Source organism: Mobula hypostoma, chromosome 18, assembly GCF_963921235.1.
Source record: "Mobula hypostoma chromosome 18, sMobHyp1.1, whole genome shotgun sequence".
Lineage (NCBI taxonomy): Eukaryota > Metazoa > Chordata > Chondrichthyes > Myliobatiformes > Myliobatidae > Mobula > Mobula hypostoma.
Window position 1 is genome coordinate 55302805 of NC_086114.1, and position 17610 is coordinate 55320414.

A 17610-nucleotide genomic window follows, 5' to 3' on the forward strand; every position below is an offset into this window, starting at 1 on the left:
AACGAGGAAATAAATTATCTTGAGAGCAACACACATAAAATACTGGAGAAACTCAGCAGGTCAGACAGCATCCATGGAGATGAATAAACAATTTTCTTTTCAGGCTGAGACCCTTCATCAGGACTGGAAAGGAAGGGTTAAGAAGACAAATTAAGATCCCTAAAATAAGAGATGACTGACTTTCAACTAGCAGAGAGAAACTTCTAAATATCCCCTTCATAAAGGATAAAGTATTGTCCTCTTGTGTGACCGAGATGATAGCTTAATCTCACAATCTACCTTGTTGTGGCACTTTCACCTCATTGTCTACCAAAAATACACTTTTTCTGTGCAACACTATGTTCTTCTTCCCATTGTCCCACCTTGATGTATTTGTGTTTTGAACTGATCTGTATGGTTTGCATGCAAGACAAAGTTTTCACTCTACCTCACTACATGTGACAATAATAAACCAATTACACAATTATTTTAAAAAAATGTGTGGCTAAAGGCAGCTAAAGGACCCGATGATATGCAGTTAAGGTTTTAAAGGATGTTGGATGTTTATCATTAAATCAACATCACTAAAACAGGTTACCAGCCATTACAACATGGGGGAATCTTCTCTGTGCAGTTCGATTCTTATACTTTTTTATATACAGGTATTACGGTGACTTCAGGACATCCTGAGGTCATAATGAGCTATGTATGTGCACAATTGGATGGTAAAAACTCCGCTGCTGAATGATGCTGTGTGTGTGGCAGTGTCTAAGTGAGCTTGGCTACCTGTGCAGAATAACAGATTTTGAGCATCATGTTTTCAGCAAAAAGCTTCCCATGCTATTTATTTTGAATAACTTAGAGTTCAGTTCAGTGCTGGCTGCCGAGAAAACTCACAGATTTCCTTTACCAGCTGTATATGATCTATTCATTACCACTTTAGTGGTAAGGGACCTCAAAAGCAACATTAAATAGCTTTCAACCATACTGATCAATAATGAGCCACTTGTGTGGCTAATTTATATCAATGAGGTTGCTCAAATTCATTGTCAGGTGGCTGGATTTGCAGATGGTGCCAAACTTTTGTGGGCGCTTGTAGAGAAGGGACAGAACGCAGATCTGCAAGGCCAGCTCGAGGGTGTTTTTAAGTGGGCAAAAGAAGTTTAATATTCATTTTTGATGAGGAGTGGTTAGTGAACAGCAGAAGCATCCTTTAAATGGAGTTGCAATAGACAAGTCCTAGTTTTCAAGATGATGCAATGTTTAAAAGTGTTTTCTTGGTCTTCTGGGATGCCCTAGGTTGTGATGGGCATGATGTAACTAAAAGGGCAATTTGTTATTTTTTCAAGAAGTTGAAACTATAATGGGGGCGGGGGGGGGTGTGTGCTGCAAAGTGTCCAGCCAGCAGAGCAGCAGTTTATACATACATAAACTAGCAGCAGGAGTAGGTTTCCTATCCCCTCAAGCCTGCCTCACCATTCTATATGATCATGGCTCCACTTCCTCATCTGTGCCAGTTCCCCAAAGCGCTCTCTTCCTCAATTATTTCACCTTCAGTACTTTCAATGAACCAACCTCTACTCCCTCTGGTCCTCCATTTTAAATAACTGACCCCTTGTAACCTGGACACTGCAAAATAATAGTTTAATAATCCCTTACACTTCCTCCCTTACCACCATTCAAGGCCCCAAACAGTCCTTCCAGGTGAGGCATCACTTCACCTGTGAGTCGGCTGGGGTGATATACTGCGTCCGGTGCTCCCGATGTGGCCTTTTATATATTGGTGAGACCCGACGCAGACTGGGAGACCGCTTTGCTGAACATCTACGCTCTGTCCGCCAGAGAAAGCAGGATCTCCCAGTGGCCACACATTTTAATTCCACATCCCATTCCCATTCTGACATGTCTATCCACGGCCTCTTCTACTGTAAAGATGAAGCCACACTCAGGTTGGAGGAACAACACCTTATATTCCGTCTGGGTAGCCTCCAACCTGATGGCATGAACATCGACTTCTCTAACTTCCGCTAAGGCCCCACCTCCCCCTCGTACCCCATCTGTTACTCATTTTTATGCACACATTCTTTCTCTCACTCTTCTTTTTCTCCCTCTGTCCCTCTGAATATACCTCTTGCCCATCCTCTGGGTCAACCCCCCCCCCCCGTCTTTCTCCCTAGGCCTCCTGTCCCATGATCCTCTCGTATCCCCTTTTGCCTATCACCTGTCCAGCTCTTGGCTCTATCCCTCCCCCTCCTGTCTTCTCCTATCATTTTGGATCTCCCCCTCCCCCTCCAACTTTCAAATCCCTTACTCACTCTTCCTTCAGTTAGTCCTGACGAAGGGTCTCGGCCTGAAACATCGACTGCACCTCTTCCTACAGATGCTGCCTGGCCTGCTGTGTTCACCAGCAACTTTGATGTATGTTGCTTGAATTTCCAGCATCTGCAGAATTCCTGTTGTTTGAGTTTAATAATCCAACTGCAGTGCCATACTCCTATCCAATTGAGTGATGAATTCATTTCTAGGCAAAGCTGTAGCCACGGTGTAACTGATAAATCCTTCAAGCTTCCCAGCATTGTCAAAGAAATTGAAAAGAGTGGACTAAAGATGTTCTTCACATTACGCTTGTGTGTAGGAAAGTGGGGATTCAGGTTGAAACCAACATGAAGAGATTTCACTCTCATAAGGGTGAGCATAGAAAGGGGAAAAGAGAAGGATAATAGTTCAGTGGATGAACAGGGGGCTGCTGATCAGAAAATAATATTTACATTCATCTTGTAAAAGTATTAGTATCTGTGAAGGCTGTATTAAATCCTTGGGGTGTGTGTTTCACAACCTGTATATACTTTTGAAATAGTTTCTGTTAAGGAACTGTCCAGTTTTTGCAGCTTTTTTGTGCTGATGTTAATTGATGTGATTACAGATGCACAGGGAATGGTGAAGCAGGGAGCAAAGACTGATTTCACATCAGTAAGAGAAAAGAAAGCTCAAGTTGTTTATAATGTTATCTTAGTTAGCCCTCTGTCAAGTTCACTGTTATTAGAAGGTGCTATTTTTCAGAGTATTGTGAATATCTTAAAAAAGGCTTTTGCAGGGTGTGTTGAAAAGCAGGGAATCTCATGCTCGTGAAGTCATTAATAAATAGCTGCTAAATCTAGTTAATAGTTCTAAAGTTTATAGTGATTAGTATAGGTGTGGTTTATCAAGTAAGTGCAGAACACAAGTGATTTCTGTACTTAAGAGCACAAACACGAGGAAATCTGCAGATGCTAGAAATTCAAGCAACACACACAAAATGCTGGTGGAACGCAGCAGGCCAGGTAGCATCCATAGGAAGAAGCACAGTCGACGTTTCCGGCCGAGACCCTTCCAATGGCCTGATGTTCCTTGGTGGGGTCATGACCGAGGGGTAAATAAGAGGAGGTGTCAGTGAGTTGTCACTGTGCCTCGGCAAGGTAGAGGTCAGTACGCCAGACAACAACAGCACCCTCCGTATCGGTGGGTTTTATAGTAAGGTTAGGATTGGTGCGGAGGGAGTGGAGAACAGAGTGTTCGGAAGGAGTGAGGTTGGAATTCGAACATGGTGTGGTGAAGTCGAGGCAGTTGATGTCCCGTCGGCAGTTAGCAATAAAGAGATCCAGAGCAGGCAGAAGACCAGAGCGGGGTGTCCATGAAGAGGAGGAGGGTTGAAGACAGGAGAAGGTGTCATCGGTAGGGGTGGGAAAGTCCTTGCCGAAGAAGTAGGCTGGAAGACTGAGCTGGCGGAAGAACAGCTCCGTGTAATGGCGCCCGCGGAACTTACTGAGGTGTGGGCGAAGGGGGACAAAGGTGAGGCCCTTACTGAGGACAGAGCGCTCTGCCTCAGACAGTTGAAGGTCGGAGGGGATGGTAAAGACCCGGCACGGATGAGAGCTGGGATCAGAGGGGGGAGGAGGAGGGAGGCTGGTAGTGTCAGTGGAGAGGGGAAGGTTGGGGTGAGAGGAAGAAGGAGCCTCCGAGGGCCCAGGAGCAGACGACGGGCAGGGTCTTGGCCCGAAACGTCGACTGTGCTTCTTCCTATGGATGCAGTCTGGCCTGCTGTGTTCTACCAGCATTTTGTGTGTGTTGTCTGTACTTAAGAGATCTGGAGAAATATAATTGTAATGTTAAATTCATGCACTGAAATTTTTGTAAAATTTCTGTCAAAAACGACACATTTTATTAACATAGAAGCTTACCTTTATCTCAGCATCTCTCTGAGATTAAATGAATTGGATAGATTTGGTGAAGGGCAAATTGCGGTCTAGTACAGGAAAAGTTTGACAGTAAATGGTTTGTTTCTTTTGAGTTCCCTTGACATTGTAGTTGAGATATTTCTTGTTTGGATTGCTATTTTGCAATTAATTTAAAGTCATCCACAATTCATTAACATAGCCTGGCACAAATTATAATAACTTTGTTCCTTGGTTGCTATTCTTCAGTTTAGATACACAGATTGCAAAGTTACCTTCTGCACTCTGAACCTGCTTTGCTGTGTTCCTCTCTCCCTCCCCTCCCCTTCCCCGGCCTCCACTCACAAATTAAAAATCTCTATTTTTAAAAAAATCCTCCCACACTTCCCTCACTTAATCCCTTTCTTTTAGATGTTAGAAAATCACATCTGTGGTTTGTTTGTTATGTGTCGTGTGATGTGACATGGGCGATCATGGTTTTTCCATGAACATAATCATCCTTGGCAAATTTTTCTACACGTGGCTTGCTATTGCCTTCTGGGCAGTGACTTTACAAGACGGGTGACCCCAGCCATGTCAATACTCTTCCGAGATTGTCTGTCTGGCATCACTGGTCACATAACTAGGACTATCTTGTGATGAGTCATTTAAATTAGCTGGTGATAGGGTTGAGTGGGATTGATTGTGGAAGGGACCAGCATACACTCGGTGAGCTGAATGGCTTCCTGTTCTTTAACAGTGGTGCAGTTTTATTCCATGATTTCCTGTTGGTAGTGAATGAAGAGGAATGGTGTTATTGCACTTTGGTTATGCTGTGGCCTGTGGACCATAGATTGTTACAGAGTTATGAGGCTAAGATATGGGTCCAGAAGGAGGCAGGCAGAAAGTAATCTGAAGTTTCTGCGGCTGATTGGCCTGAAGGATTTTTTTTTTGTCAGCAGAGAAACCAAGCATCTGTATTCCCTTTGGAGTCCTGCCAATTCACCGTGTTCTCAATGTGTGTCACTAACTTTATATAATGTGCTGCTAATTGATACGGAAACTAGATAGCTTTACAGAATAAGCACATGCTGGAAATGTAGTTTTACTCTTTGATCATGAATGTGCAATTAGATTTCACCTCTCAAAAGAGAAAAAAATATGGTCCTGCCACTCGTTTGTTGTGTGGCCTCCAGTGCCCTTTCAAAAATCATTTATCACTGGGGAACTCCATTGTGCATCACACAAGGGAATGTTTGTCCATGTGTAAGGATGCTATTGCTGATACAAAAATATATAGAGTTCACCATCTGTTCAAGCAATGGTGCAAATGAAAGACATGTCCTGCGGTTCAATCACTGCAGCTGAAGGTATTGGAGTGATTTTTATTTTATGTACTGAGTCAACAGCTAATGTATTTGGAACTAGGGTTCCAACCTCAGTGGACTAATTGGCTAGCCAGCACGAAGCACTGTTTTTTTGTGACTACTCGCTCGTTGTCAGCTGATAAAATACCTTGTCTCAGAGTTGTCTTAATTCACTTTGTGTCATTGCCTTCTACTGGCAAAAGATCTGCAGTAAAGAAAAATAACCAGCTGCAAACTCAGCGGGACAGGCATCTAAGGAGGCAAAGGGATGGTCAATGTTTTATATCCAATCCTGCTCCAGGACTGAGTGTAGAGGAAAGATAGCCAGTATGTAGAGGTGGCAGGGAGGCAGGGGCAACAGAGTCTGAAAGGTGATGCACACAAGCAGATAAGAGAGAGATGATGTCAGATGGTGGGGGAGGAGAGTAGGAACGGCAAACCAAGGGAAAAGAAACGGAGATGGAAAGGTATGTGGTCTACTGTGTTTGGTGCTTGCTCTCTTTCTGTAACCTACCCTTGGGCTACCCAAGCACAACAAGCACTAGATGCAATAGTATAGGCTGGAGAAGTTGTACGTGAATCTCTGCCTCACCCAGAAGGGCTGTTTAGGTCCCTGGATGTTGTTGAGGGAGATGGTGCAGGGACACGTACTGCACTTCTTTTGTTTGTGGGGAAAGTGGATGGGGAGGAAGGGATGAGTGAACCAAGGAATCACAGAGACAGTGGTCCCTGCTGAAGCAAAAAGGGTGGAGTTGGAGGGGAAGATGCAGCTGGTGGTGGGATTCCAGTAGTGCTGGCAGAAATGAAGAAGGACTTCGTGCTGGATGCAGAGGCTGGTGGGGTGAAAGCTGAGAACCAAGGATCCTCTGTCTGCTCTGTATGGGATGAGGGAGTTTGGTGAGAGCAGATATGCAGGAAACAGAGGAAATGTTTGTGAGTTCTCCAGCAACCACCAAAGAGGTGAAGCTACATTTCCTGAAGGAGGAAGATATTTCAGGTTCCAATACCTGTCCAGTATCTGACTCTGCTGAATCTGTAATTGATTGTATTTGATTCATGCAAAAATATTGTTTTTACTCTCTGAGTCGCCTTCTGTTTCAGCAGCTTGGTGCATTCACACATAATAGACATTCATCATTTGTGATTTGCAATTAACAGTAATGAAGAACAGGGAAGATTTTGATATTGCAGAGCTAATTATACACGAGAGAATTCATTTGTTTAACTATAGTCATTAATACTTTGGCTAGATTCCAAAAGGTTTTGATGGAATAGTGGAATTGTTTTAAAATGATTTTGATGAGGGTTTTATCAAATCTGCTTGTTTGGAGCCACATATACAATGATTCGCGTTTGCTATTGTGGTCCTTACTGCTTTATTATTTAGGAAAGGGAAGTTTGTCCTGTCCTTGAGTCCAGTAATTACACCAGACTCCATCTTTATAAAATGCAGATTCTCCTGGTGTTTACATTTGAGGAGATGCTTATTGTCCTGAGCAGCGCTTATTTAAAACATATAATAGATCTCATTATAAATTAGCTATGATGCATAATTGTCTATTAACCTACCATCCTGAATTAGGTATTAGAAAAAACAACCAGTTTCAGATGGATTGGAAAAATGCATGCATTTGTTTTTGCTTATAACAAAATGTAGTAATATTGCTTGTTTTCCAATAGATTTATATTCTTTATGTTTCCAACAGGGAAATTGGACTCCAAGATTCATCAAGGAATGAAGAAGGCATTATTGCGACAAAAGCAGATTACATAGTGGAAAGAAAAACAAACCAGGGATCTGACTTAATTAGGATTGCCTTGTGGCAGTGAAGTCCCGTAGCTGGTAACCAAAACGAATATTGTGAAATCTATACCAACTCTGCCAATGATGTGAAGTTCAAAAATCTGGCACACTTCCACTGCATTAACCAGCAGCCTGACACTCATGACCCAGAAATTTCAAAGCCTTAATATTTAAGATTATTTAAAAATGAAATTCAAAAACTTGTTATTATTAAAAAGAAAACTGTTCAGAAACATGCATTGCATACAAGTAATCCTACCACTAGATTTAGCAATTCACAACTGGTTGATTTATTTAATTTGATTAAAATAGTTAATGGTGGCTGAAATCTGTCTCTCTTTGATTGTGCTTTTAGTTATGAAGGCAAAGTTTCAAGGATGTGCTCGGAGTCTCCTTAGAGAAATGCAGCATTCCCACTGAGCCCTGGGTTGTGAGCACTCATAAGTGGAGAAGAGGCACTAGAGGTGGTATTAGAACCTCACAGCCACATATTGGGAGCGCACAGGGTTAGTGGAAATCAGATTAGCTCACAGAGTATCATTCACCCACTCAGTTGGCCAACACCTGTCCCATCCGTGGGGGGAGTCTAGAGTTCCCACATTGGCCTTATCAACGACCTCAGTTCAGCTCAGTTTTATCTAAGTTATCCTCAATCTCAATTTGCCATCCAAGAAAAAGACTTACAAAATGTCACCTCATCATTTTAAAGAAGGTTGGGTTCCAGGCAATATTACATGTTGAGCAGCCATTTATTTAACAACAATCTTTGTTTAAGATTCATTCCTAGGGATATTTAAACAAAATTACTATGGGGAAATCTCAAGTGTGTCAATATTTATACTATCACTGATTCCTCTTCAACTGCTTATAGTTGTTTGATACTTGTGAATTATTGCTCAGCTATCTCAGAGGTAATTATGAGTCAAGCACATCGGTGTTAGTGCCATTTCACATAATTGACCAGTCCAGATAAGTCTTCAGGAAGCCAGATGGGGTTTTTGTTAATCAACAATCCAAATTTTTATTTTTAGTTATTTTTCTTTTGAAGCTGAATTATCTTGAAAGCTGGGATTTGAGATTTCTTTCTGTGGATTAATAGTCTGCAGCACTTCATTGCTTCCCTATAGCAAAGGAGCAACATTAACTTCCTCAGAGCAGCAAAGCATCAATGCGGATAACCCAGTAAAAGGACTTTTCTGTTTCATTTAGTGCTAATCAATCCAGTATTAACTTCAGAAGCAGCTGTATTGATCTCAGTCAGGGAAATTGTTCATTTATTTTGTCTGCAGCCTTCTAAATTAGAATCAGAGTGTTTACCCTTGTAGCTGCTTATGGAGTCCTTGCTTATTGCCTCTCTTGAACAAAGCAGCTATAATCACAGATTAATTGTTCCATGTATTGTTAAAACCCAGGGATATCAGTGTCTAAGGGGCAAATTGCCAAATAGTGGTTTCCAACCAAGACTGCTCTTATTAATTCTGATTGTGTAGTATATACAAGGCACAAAGCAAAATTTTCATTATCTACATCCATTATTGTCAGTGCTTTTGGCAGATTGATTTAAGAAATTTCTGCTGCCTCTTTTCAAACTTTTCCTTGTTTTTCCTAAGTTTGTGCTCAGTAGATCTACCAGGCACATTGCCTTCAATGGTTTGCATAATGTGCTGTCAAAAGCAATTCCACCAAAGGTGACGGTGGTGGATCTTGAACAAGAGTATATATTGGATGTGATGTAAAAAGCAAGGATATAATGCTGATGTTTTATGAAGCATTGGAGAGAGTCAAGCAAATGAACCTGGGAGTGAAAGGATTAACATATGAGGAGTGTTTGGTGGCTCTGTGCCTGTACCCATTGGCGTTTAGGAGAATGAGGGAGAACCTCATTGAAACCCGTCGAATGTCGAGAGGCCTAGATATAGTGGATGTGCCGAAGATGTTTCCTATAGTGGGAGAGTCTGGGACTGGAGGGCACAGCTCAGAATAGAGGAATGTCTATTTAGAACATAGATGAGGTGAGGGATTTATTTAGCCAGAAGGTGGTAAATTTGTGAAATTCATTGACTTAAGGGAAATCCAGGTACCATGAATACTCTGAAGATCCTCTCAGCTGGGAGTCAGTAGCTTCCCTCTGAGGCATTGACTGAATAGAGCTTTTCCTGCACAGTCTAAATCCTGAGAGATGGATTTTCCTGCAAAGGCATTTCTATTCTTGTTACCATGTTTTGGATGGGTAGAAGGAGACGACAGATGAGGCGATGGTCACTCCAGCAACTGGCAGTTCCTATCTTGATGCCAATGATGTGAACATCTTTGCAGTCCCTTGCTCAGATTGTGATGTAGTCCAACTTATGCCAGGGTCACCATCAAAACTGATCTGGACCTGTACCTCGGTGAGCATCTCACTTCAGAATCTGTGCACGTTTCACGATTCCATTTCCTATCATGCAACCAACATGCTGTTGTCATCAGTGATTAAACTAATTCTGAAAGGAACACTGTCCAGATTGAGGTCATTTCCATGAGTCTTTGTACCTGTATTTCTGATGACATAGGTTATTGGTGATGCCTGGGCTGCTCCTGGTTCCATCTTCCTCTCCACCTATCATCCATGTCTCCCAACTCCCAACTATTCCCCCTCCCCTACCTGGCTCTATCTGCCTGTCAATCTTTATCCTCCTCCCTCTTCTGTCTTACCACCCCCCCCTTCTCTTCATAGCGACAGTTTTTCCTCTCCACTCCCACTCCTGATGCCAGGTTTTGATCCACAATATCGACAATTCCTCCCCCCCTCCCCACCCCCAGTTGCTGTTTGACCGCTGAGTTTGTCCAGCAGAGTGTGCACTGCTCTACATTGGAATTGACACTCCATTCCTCTATCCCTAGCCCTTCCTTTCCAAAGATTCCTGATCTTTGCAATTCTTATTGGAACTAAGGACAGATGGCACAAGGTTAGAGTTCCTCTTTGTCCTCATCAGTTGCATCCCGAATTAGGGTATATATGTATTGATGACTATAGCATATTGGTTGTGGGATAGGGAAGCATTCACTGATGCTACAGAAAGTCCAGATCTTTTTTTTTGATAACACTGACCCCATGAAGATGACCTTCTAATTGTTTGCACATCTAGGTAGTGTACCTCCTTCCAGCTAGCCCCCCTATCGATGCATCTCACTCAGGACGACCGTATTCATCTGAACACTTGAGCTATGATTGCAGAGCAATGTTACGGCATGTTGCAGATATCTATGTGGGTTACTGACATTCTAGATCTGGAACACACAAATAGGAAATGAAGTTGCCTTTGAATTTTTTTAACTTGCAGACGGGTTGCCATGGGGTTCAGATAGAGGAAGGTCTACGACCAAGAGCAGGGTTTCCAGGACAGGTTCTGCTGCGTGACTTAGCATTCGCACCTATGTGGGAGTGCATGCAGATGTCTATCAAACCTTTAATTAAACCTACAAGAACATGCTTAGAAGCATTCTCTCACCATTAAACACATTATCCCTTCTAGCTCTACACACTTTCCCTCAGTGCCCCCTCCCTCACTACCCTCCCCCTCCCTTAGTGCTCCTCCCTTTCAATATCCCCTACCTCCTTCCACCAGTCCCTCCTGCTCACTACCCTCTTCCATTCTCAGGGTCCCTTCCCTCTCACTATTCCCTCCCTCCCTCAGTGTCTCCTCCCTCTCACTACCCTCTCCCTCCCTCTCACTACCCTCTCCTTCCCTCAGTGTCCCCTCCTTCTCACTACCTCCTTCCTACCCTCTGTACCCCTCCTTCCCTCTCACTAATCTCTCATCCTGTTTCTTTCCCTGAACCCCTCCACCAGCTCACTCAATGTGCCAGTGAGGTGAGGAACCCCTGTATCCCTGTACCCCTGACTAAACCTGTCACACAGCATCCTTGCCCAGCCCACAGTGGACACTTTTACCTGGACAGCTGGATCTATCTGACATTTTGTGGGGGGTGGGGGGAACAGGTTGCTGTTCTAGGGCTACAGGCCTCGAACAGAGTGTCTGCTGGGATCAACAGCAGGAAAACAAGCCGTGTTTGAGAGAACTTGCTAGGGAGTCAGTGAATGGCTGTGAGGAGTTGGGGTGGGTCAAGGGAGAGAGAGGGTGAAGGTGCAACTGAGAACAGAACCACAGTGGCTGCAGCTCACCATCTTCAGATAAAATGACAAGAGCAACCCCCTGACCCTGTGTGACTTTCATTGACTCCACACATGCATCCGAGATGGTCACTGACAGGACCTTTGGGAGATTACAGCAAGGTCTGGTTGCCATGAGCATTTCTACCAGGGTGTGTCGGTAACAGTTATGTGAACTGGTCTCAGATGAGTGGTGTCTGGCAGCTAATAGATCTTTTGTGAACCAACTGGTATCTGTTACTTTCAAAAGCAAGCAAGAGCAAATGTTCAGCCTGGTTTTATACAATCCCCAGAAATAACCACGTGTAAGTTTGACAGAATGCTCATTAACAAGGTGGCATGAAGTCTGTCCTACCATTACCTTAAATTCCTGCAGGAAGAGTGCTTGTTGGGGAATTCCTGAGGTCGATTCAGTTCCCCACCACCAATCCAACAAATGTATTAAATAGAAATAATGAAACTGTTGACAGATCATAGCAATCAATGCCTTTCAATTTGTCCAAAACGATGAAAGCAGAGTCCCTGTTTGTGGAAGATTTTGGAAAACGTAGAACCAAAGTCATGCGACATTTGCCATATGTGTCATTATCCATATACTGTAGTATTCCCAGATTTTTAAATTTCAAAATGACATCAGTTTAATTTGAATGAATCAATACCATCTGCTTCTGCCATTCCCCAAGGAATTTGTACCACAGACTGATACAGAGCTCTTACCGATGAGTTTTGAATTTACTTCCCTGCCATGTGGGTTGTGTCTTTGGTCCCATTGTTCTGGGACAGCTGTGGCTGTTGGTAAATAACACAAGGTTCCTTGGGCCATTTTGGTTCGGGACAGGCAGCCACAAGTTTGAATTGTTGTTAAGCACGTTTGTTCCTTGATTTCTTCTGTCCTTGCTCTTTGCCTCTGATTCCTGCATGAACAGAGGGAATGCTGCAGGTTCCAATGATGAAGCTCTTGATTTTTTTTTAATGCAGAAGCCCGCAGAATATATAAAAATGCAGCTGGAGATGTCTCCCCAGTCCTCTCTGCCTCTTGACACAGCTTCTGAAAATGTTGTAATATTAGTCAGCTCCATCTTGGTTACTAGCCAAGATGTAGCATCCAAGACATCTTCAAGGAGCGGTGCCACAAAAAGGTGGCATCCATTATTAAGGATCCCCATTGCCCAGGACATGCCCTATTCTCACTGTTACCATCAGGTAGAAAATACATAAGCCTGAAGGCACACACTCAGCAATTCAGGAACAGCTTCTTCCCCTCTGCCATCCGATTCCTAAATGGACATTGAACCCATGGACACTACCTCACTTTTATTCATATATATTATTTCTTTTTTGCACCATTTTTAATCTGTTTACTACACACACAACCACACACACACACACACCCACACACACACACACACACACATATATATATGTACGTACTGTAATTAATTTACATATTTATTTGTTTTTATATTATCACATATTGCATTGTACTGCTGCTGTTACAAATTTTGCGATACAAGCCAGCGATAGTAATTCTGATCCTGATGACATCAGTAAGCATTTCCTCAAAGCTATTCACTCCGCAGTAACTGTAAACGATAAACAGGAAAATAAGTGGCTTCTCGTTCGTGGAGCTGGAGTGCTTGTTATGTCAATGTCATTTTACAAGCAGTATGGATACAACCACACACATAGCTACACCCCAGGCTTTTTCACTTCTCTGCGCACTTCCCCACACCGCAGACACTTCAAAATAACACACTGCCCCTCTCCACTAGCACACATACATACTGTACATGCATACACACACATATGCACACACTGGCATCATTTTCATCATGCTTTGGAATACTTTTTAACAGATGGAATGATTTATTTTCAGGCTTCTGCAAATAACACTGCAAAGCAATCATTAAATGATTCTTCCTGACTCTCTGTAGAACTGCACCTGGGGTACTCCCCTTAATCTCACAGTTATCAACAGACACTCAGAGTGTGAGATTTTCCAGGTACAAAGCCGTGTAAATCTCTGGTTTGCAGGAAGTGTATCATCACTTAAAAGCTTGCAGTAGCTTCATTCTCCTCCCACTGCCCCCAATTCAATCCGCCTTCCTGTTCAGCAACTCCAATACACTGAACACGAGACACGACAAAACTAGAGGTGGAAAAGGACTATTACAGACTAACCATGCACAGATAACTCCTTCACATAAATATTGGATAAGTGTTTATAAAATAAGTAATAATGACTAATTCTTAATTTTCAGTGATGGTCCCCAAATAAAAACTGTATTAAGCAGGATTAGTTGAACATTCTGATGCACTAATTAACATAATTAAATGCCTTGCTGTGCAGTGATGGAATTATGAACAAGGCTTTCAATCTGTTTGATATTTTAAAAATAGGCTGATTATCACTCTCAGAGGAGATTGATCAATAGTTAAATAGTTGTTCCTTTAATAAAGAGATGTACATTATTTTGATGCCTGGTTTCCGCTGAGACTGGAAGTATGTGACCGTGCAGGGGCAAGATCCGACTGGTATGGAGGCAGGTTTTACCACATCCACCAACAAAAATTGATAAAAACCCAACTACAGTAATTGCACATTGTGTCATGGGTGTTAATAACTTACTGTTTGTGCTTTTACTTTTCCTGGGGAGAAAGATGCTTCGTTCAGCTTTGTTTCAAGGGGAAGGAATGAGTGAAATCTTGGCTTGCCAGCTAACAGGATTATTTTCATGTCCTGTTTATAAAATGCTTGATATTTGCATTTTCTGATTTACTGGATTCCAGCTGTGAGTAGGTGAGCTTCGGGCTTCCAGGCAATCCCACACCAATATCCTGAAGAGACTGACAAACTCATACCATTGACAATGCAACCACATCCAGCCTTAGGAAACACCAGCATCTTAAATATCCACATCCACACCACTAGTAATGCTGGTTCAGGTGTAATGCCTGTTGGAATGAGATTGCTGCATCTGGTTGGAGATAATTGAAGAGGTTTCACAGGAAATTGTCTAACCACTGCACCTGGAGGCCAACCATTGATGAGCAGGCTATTTCAGTTGGGAAGCGAATGAACCTGGTTCACTGATTAGCAGGTTCCAGAAGATTGAACAGACTGCGGCCTGACCCCAAGGGATCTTGACACAATAGATGTGGAGAGGACATTTCTTCTTGTGTGAGAATCGAGAACTTGGAATCACTCATTGAGAGGAGCAAAATTCCAACTCTATGCAGTTCTATTGCTTCAGAGCATTTTTCTTCAAAGGACTCTGGATGCCCTCTGAATATTTTTAAGGTAAAGGTCGATAGATTCTGATAAGAAAGGTGGATAGACAAGAATGCACAGCTGAGATGACAGATCAGTCAAGATCTCATTGAATGGAGAACATACTTGAGAGGACAAGTTGATTCAAAATTTATTGAAATAAGTTTATTATCAAAGTACGTTTATATCACCATATATAACTCTGACATTAATTTTCTTACGGGCATCCAATAACCATAACAGAACTAAAGAAAGACCACAGCAACAGTGTACATCCAGTGTGCAAAAAACAACAAGCTGAGTAAGTACAAAACAAGAAGAAATAATAATAAATAAGTAAAAAAGGAGCTAGTGCTTTCCCAGCATATATGATGGATAAACTCTTCCGGGCTTCCAGCCAGGTACAGATAACAATTATGATTGACGTTTCGATGACAAACTCTGCCATCTTCATAAGGGATGATGCCTGGGCATGTCTGGTTCAGTGATATTTATACTGCCAGAGTCCATCCCTCCTGATTGGTTATTCCACTCCCATCTTGTTTACAACCAAATTCCAGTTCTGGGGTCTCCCTTGTCACTGGTTATTGCTAATTTCTACTTGGAAGATTTTGAGGAGAGAGCTCTGAGTTTATCGCCCTTACAGCCCCAAATGCTTTAGATTCATTGATGGCAACTGTATAGTGTGGCCTCATGGATCCACGTACTCCAACTGTTTCACAACCATCTGAACAGTATACATCCAAAACATTCAATTTACGATGGAGATGGAGAAGAATGGTTGCTCCCGTTCCTGGACATTCTAATACGACAGAAACTGGACAGTAGCTTCGGGCATGGTGTCTATCGAAAACCCCCTCACACGGACATATACCTCAACAATAACATCCACCTACACAGTTCTTTCTATTTTGATTAACTGCACAAAAACTCTTTCAGACCTGGAGAGTCTCCCTGAGGAAATAAGAAAATTACGCACGACTTTCCTACAGAATGGCTACAAGGTGAAAGAAATCAATCAGTCCCTTAAACAGGCCGATGGAAAAAAAATCAGGAAAGCTAACAACAAGGAGCAACCCATCACTACCCCGTGTCTTCCCTGTATTCCTATGGTTTCTGGAAGGATCACCAGGTTCCTAAAGAAATACCAGATTAATACCATCCACAAACCCGTAACGAAGCTCAAGTCACAGTTTATGCGGGTCAAAGATGACCTGGGACTCAGGACAGGTGCCATTTACAGGATTCACTGTGGGTGCAGTGCACCGTATATCAGCCAGACAGGATGCATCAAGGAGCACAGGAGGTGTATTTGTTTGGGTTACCCAGAGAAATCGGGTGTAGCGGAACACCGCTTTCGCAATGGCCACAGGATTGACTTTGATGACACAAAACTACTGTGCCACACCAATAGCCTTTGGGATGCCTGGTAAAGGAAGTAATTGAAATGAAACTAGTGGAGAATAATTTTAACAAAGACGAAGGTCTTGCTCTAAGTAAGAGCTGGAATTTTTGATTGTAAACAAGATGGGACAGTGGAAACCTGAATGGATGAGGACTAACCAATTAGGAGGGACGGACTATGGGGGTGTAAATACCACCAGACTAGACATGCCCAGGCATCATCCCTGATGAAGATGGCAGAGTTTTGTCATCAAAATGTTGGTTATAATCAATACCTTTACCCTACTGGAAGCCCAAGAAGAGTTTATTCATAATAAATAAGCAATAAATATTGAGAACATGAAATGAAGTGTCCTTGAAAGTGAGCCCACAGATTATATGAACATTTCAGTGATGGGGCAAGTGAAGTTGAGTGAAGTTATCCCCTTTTTTTCCCAAGATGCTAATGGCTGAGGAGTAATAACCATCCCTGAAACTGGTGGTGTGAGTCCTGAGGCTCTTGTACCTTCTTCCTGATGGCAGCAGTGAGAAGACAGCATGACCTCGGTGGTAGGGGTCCCTAATGATGGATAATACGACAACACTTCGTGTAGATATGCTGTGCACAATGGTGGGGACAGCTGTTCCCGTGATGGACTGGGGTGTATCCACTACTTTTTGTAGGATTTTCCATTCATACTAGGCTGTGATGCAGCCAGTCAATATACACTCCAGTACTCATCTACAGAAGTTTGTCAAAGTTTTAGATGTTATGCTAACTCTTTGCAAACTCCTAATGAAGCAGAAGTGTTGTTGTGCTTTCTTCATAATTGCGCTTACATACTGGGCACAGGACAGATCCTCTGAAATGATAACACTGAGGAATTTAAAGTTACTGACCCTCTCCACCTCTGATCCCCCAGTGAGGACTGACTCGTGGGCCCCTGGTTTCCTACTCCTGAAGTCTATAATCAGCTCCTCGGTCTTGTTGACATTGAGTAAGAGGTTGCTGTGGCACCACTCAACCAGATTTGCATTCTCCCCCCTCTATGCTGATTCGTCAGCACTTTTGATTTGGCCAATGACAACGGTGTCATCAGCAAACTTAAATTTGGCATTGGAGCTGTATTTAGCCACACAGTCATAACTATAAAGCGAGTGGAGCAGGGGGTAAGCACTCAGCCTTGTGGTGCACCTGTGCTGATAGAGATTGTGGAGGAGATGTTGTTGCTAATTTGAACCAACTGAGGTCTGCAAGTGAGGAAAGCCAGGAGATATTGAGGCTAAGGTCTTGAAGGTTATTGATTAGTTAGAGGGGACAATAGTATTGAATGCCGAACTGAAGTCGACAAAGAGCATCCTGGTGTGTGCACCTTTGCTGTCCAGATGATCCAGGGTTGAGTGAAGACCCAATGAAATGACATCTGCTGAGACCTGTTGTGTCGGTAGGTAAATTAGAGTGG

General features: G+C 42.8%; 1 protein-coding gene across 1 annotated transcript in view; it reads left to right on the forward strand.

Annotated features, from left to right (window-relative positions):
* Nucleotides 1-7661, forward strand: part of trip4 (thyroid hormone receptor interactor 4) — a 110826-nt gene extending 103165 nt beyond the window's left edge. Inside the window, exon 13 of the mRNA XM_063070241.1 lies at nucleotides 7243-7661. Within this exon, the coding sequence (XP_062926311.1) occupies nucleotides 7243-7310 (68 nt within the window). The 3' untranslated portion in view covers nucleotides 7311-7661. The remainder of the gene's footprint in view (nucleotides 1-7242) is intronic.
* The last annotated feature ends 9949 nt before the right edge of the window (nucleotides 7662-17610 follow it).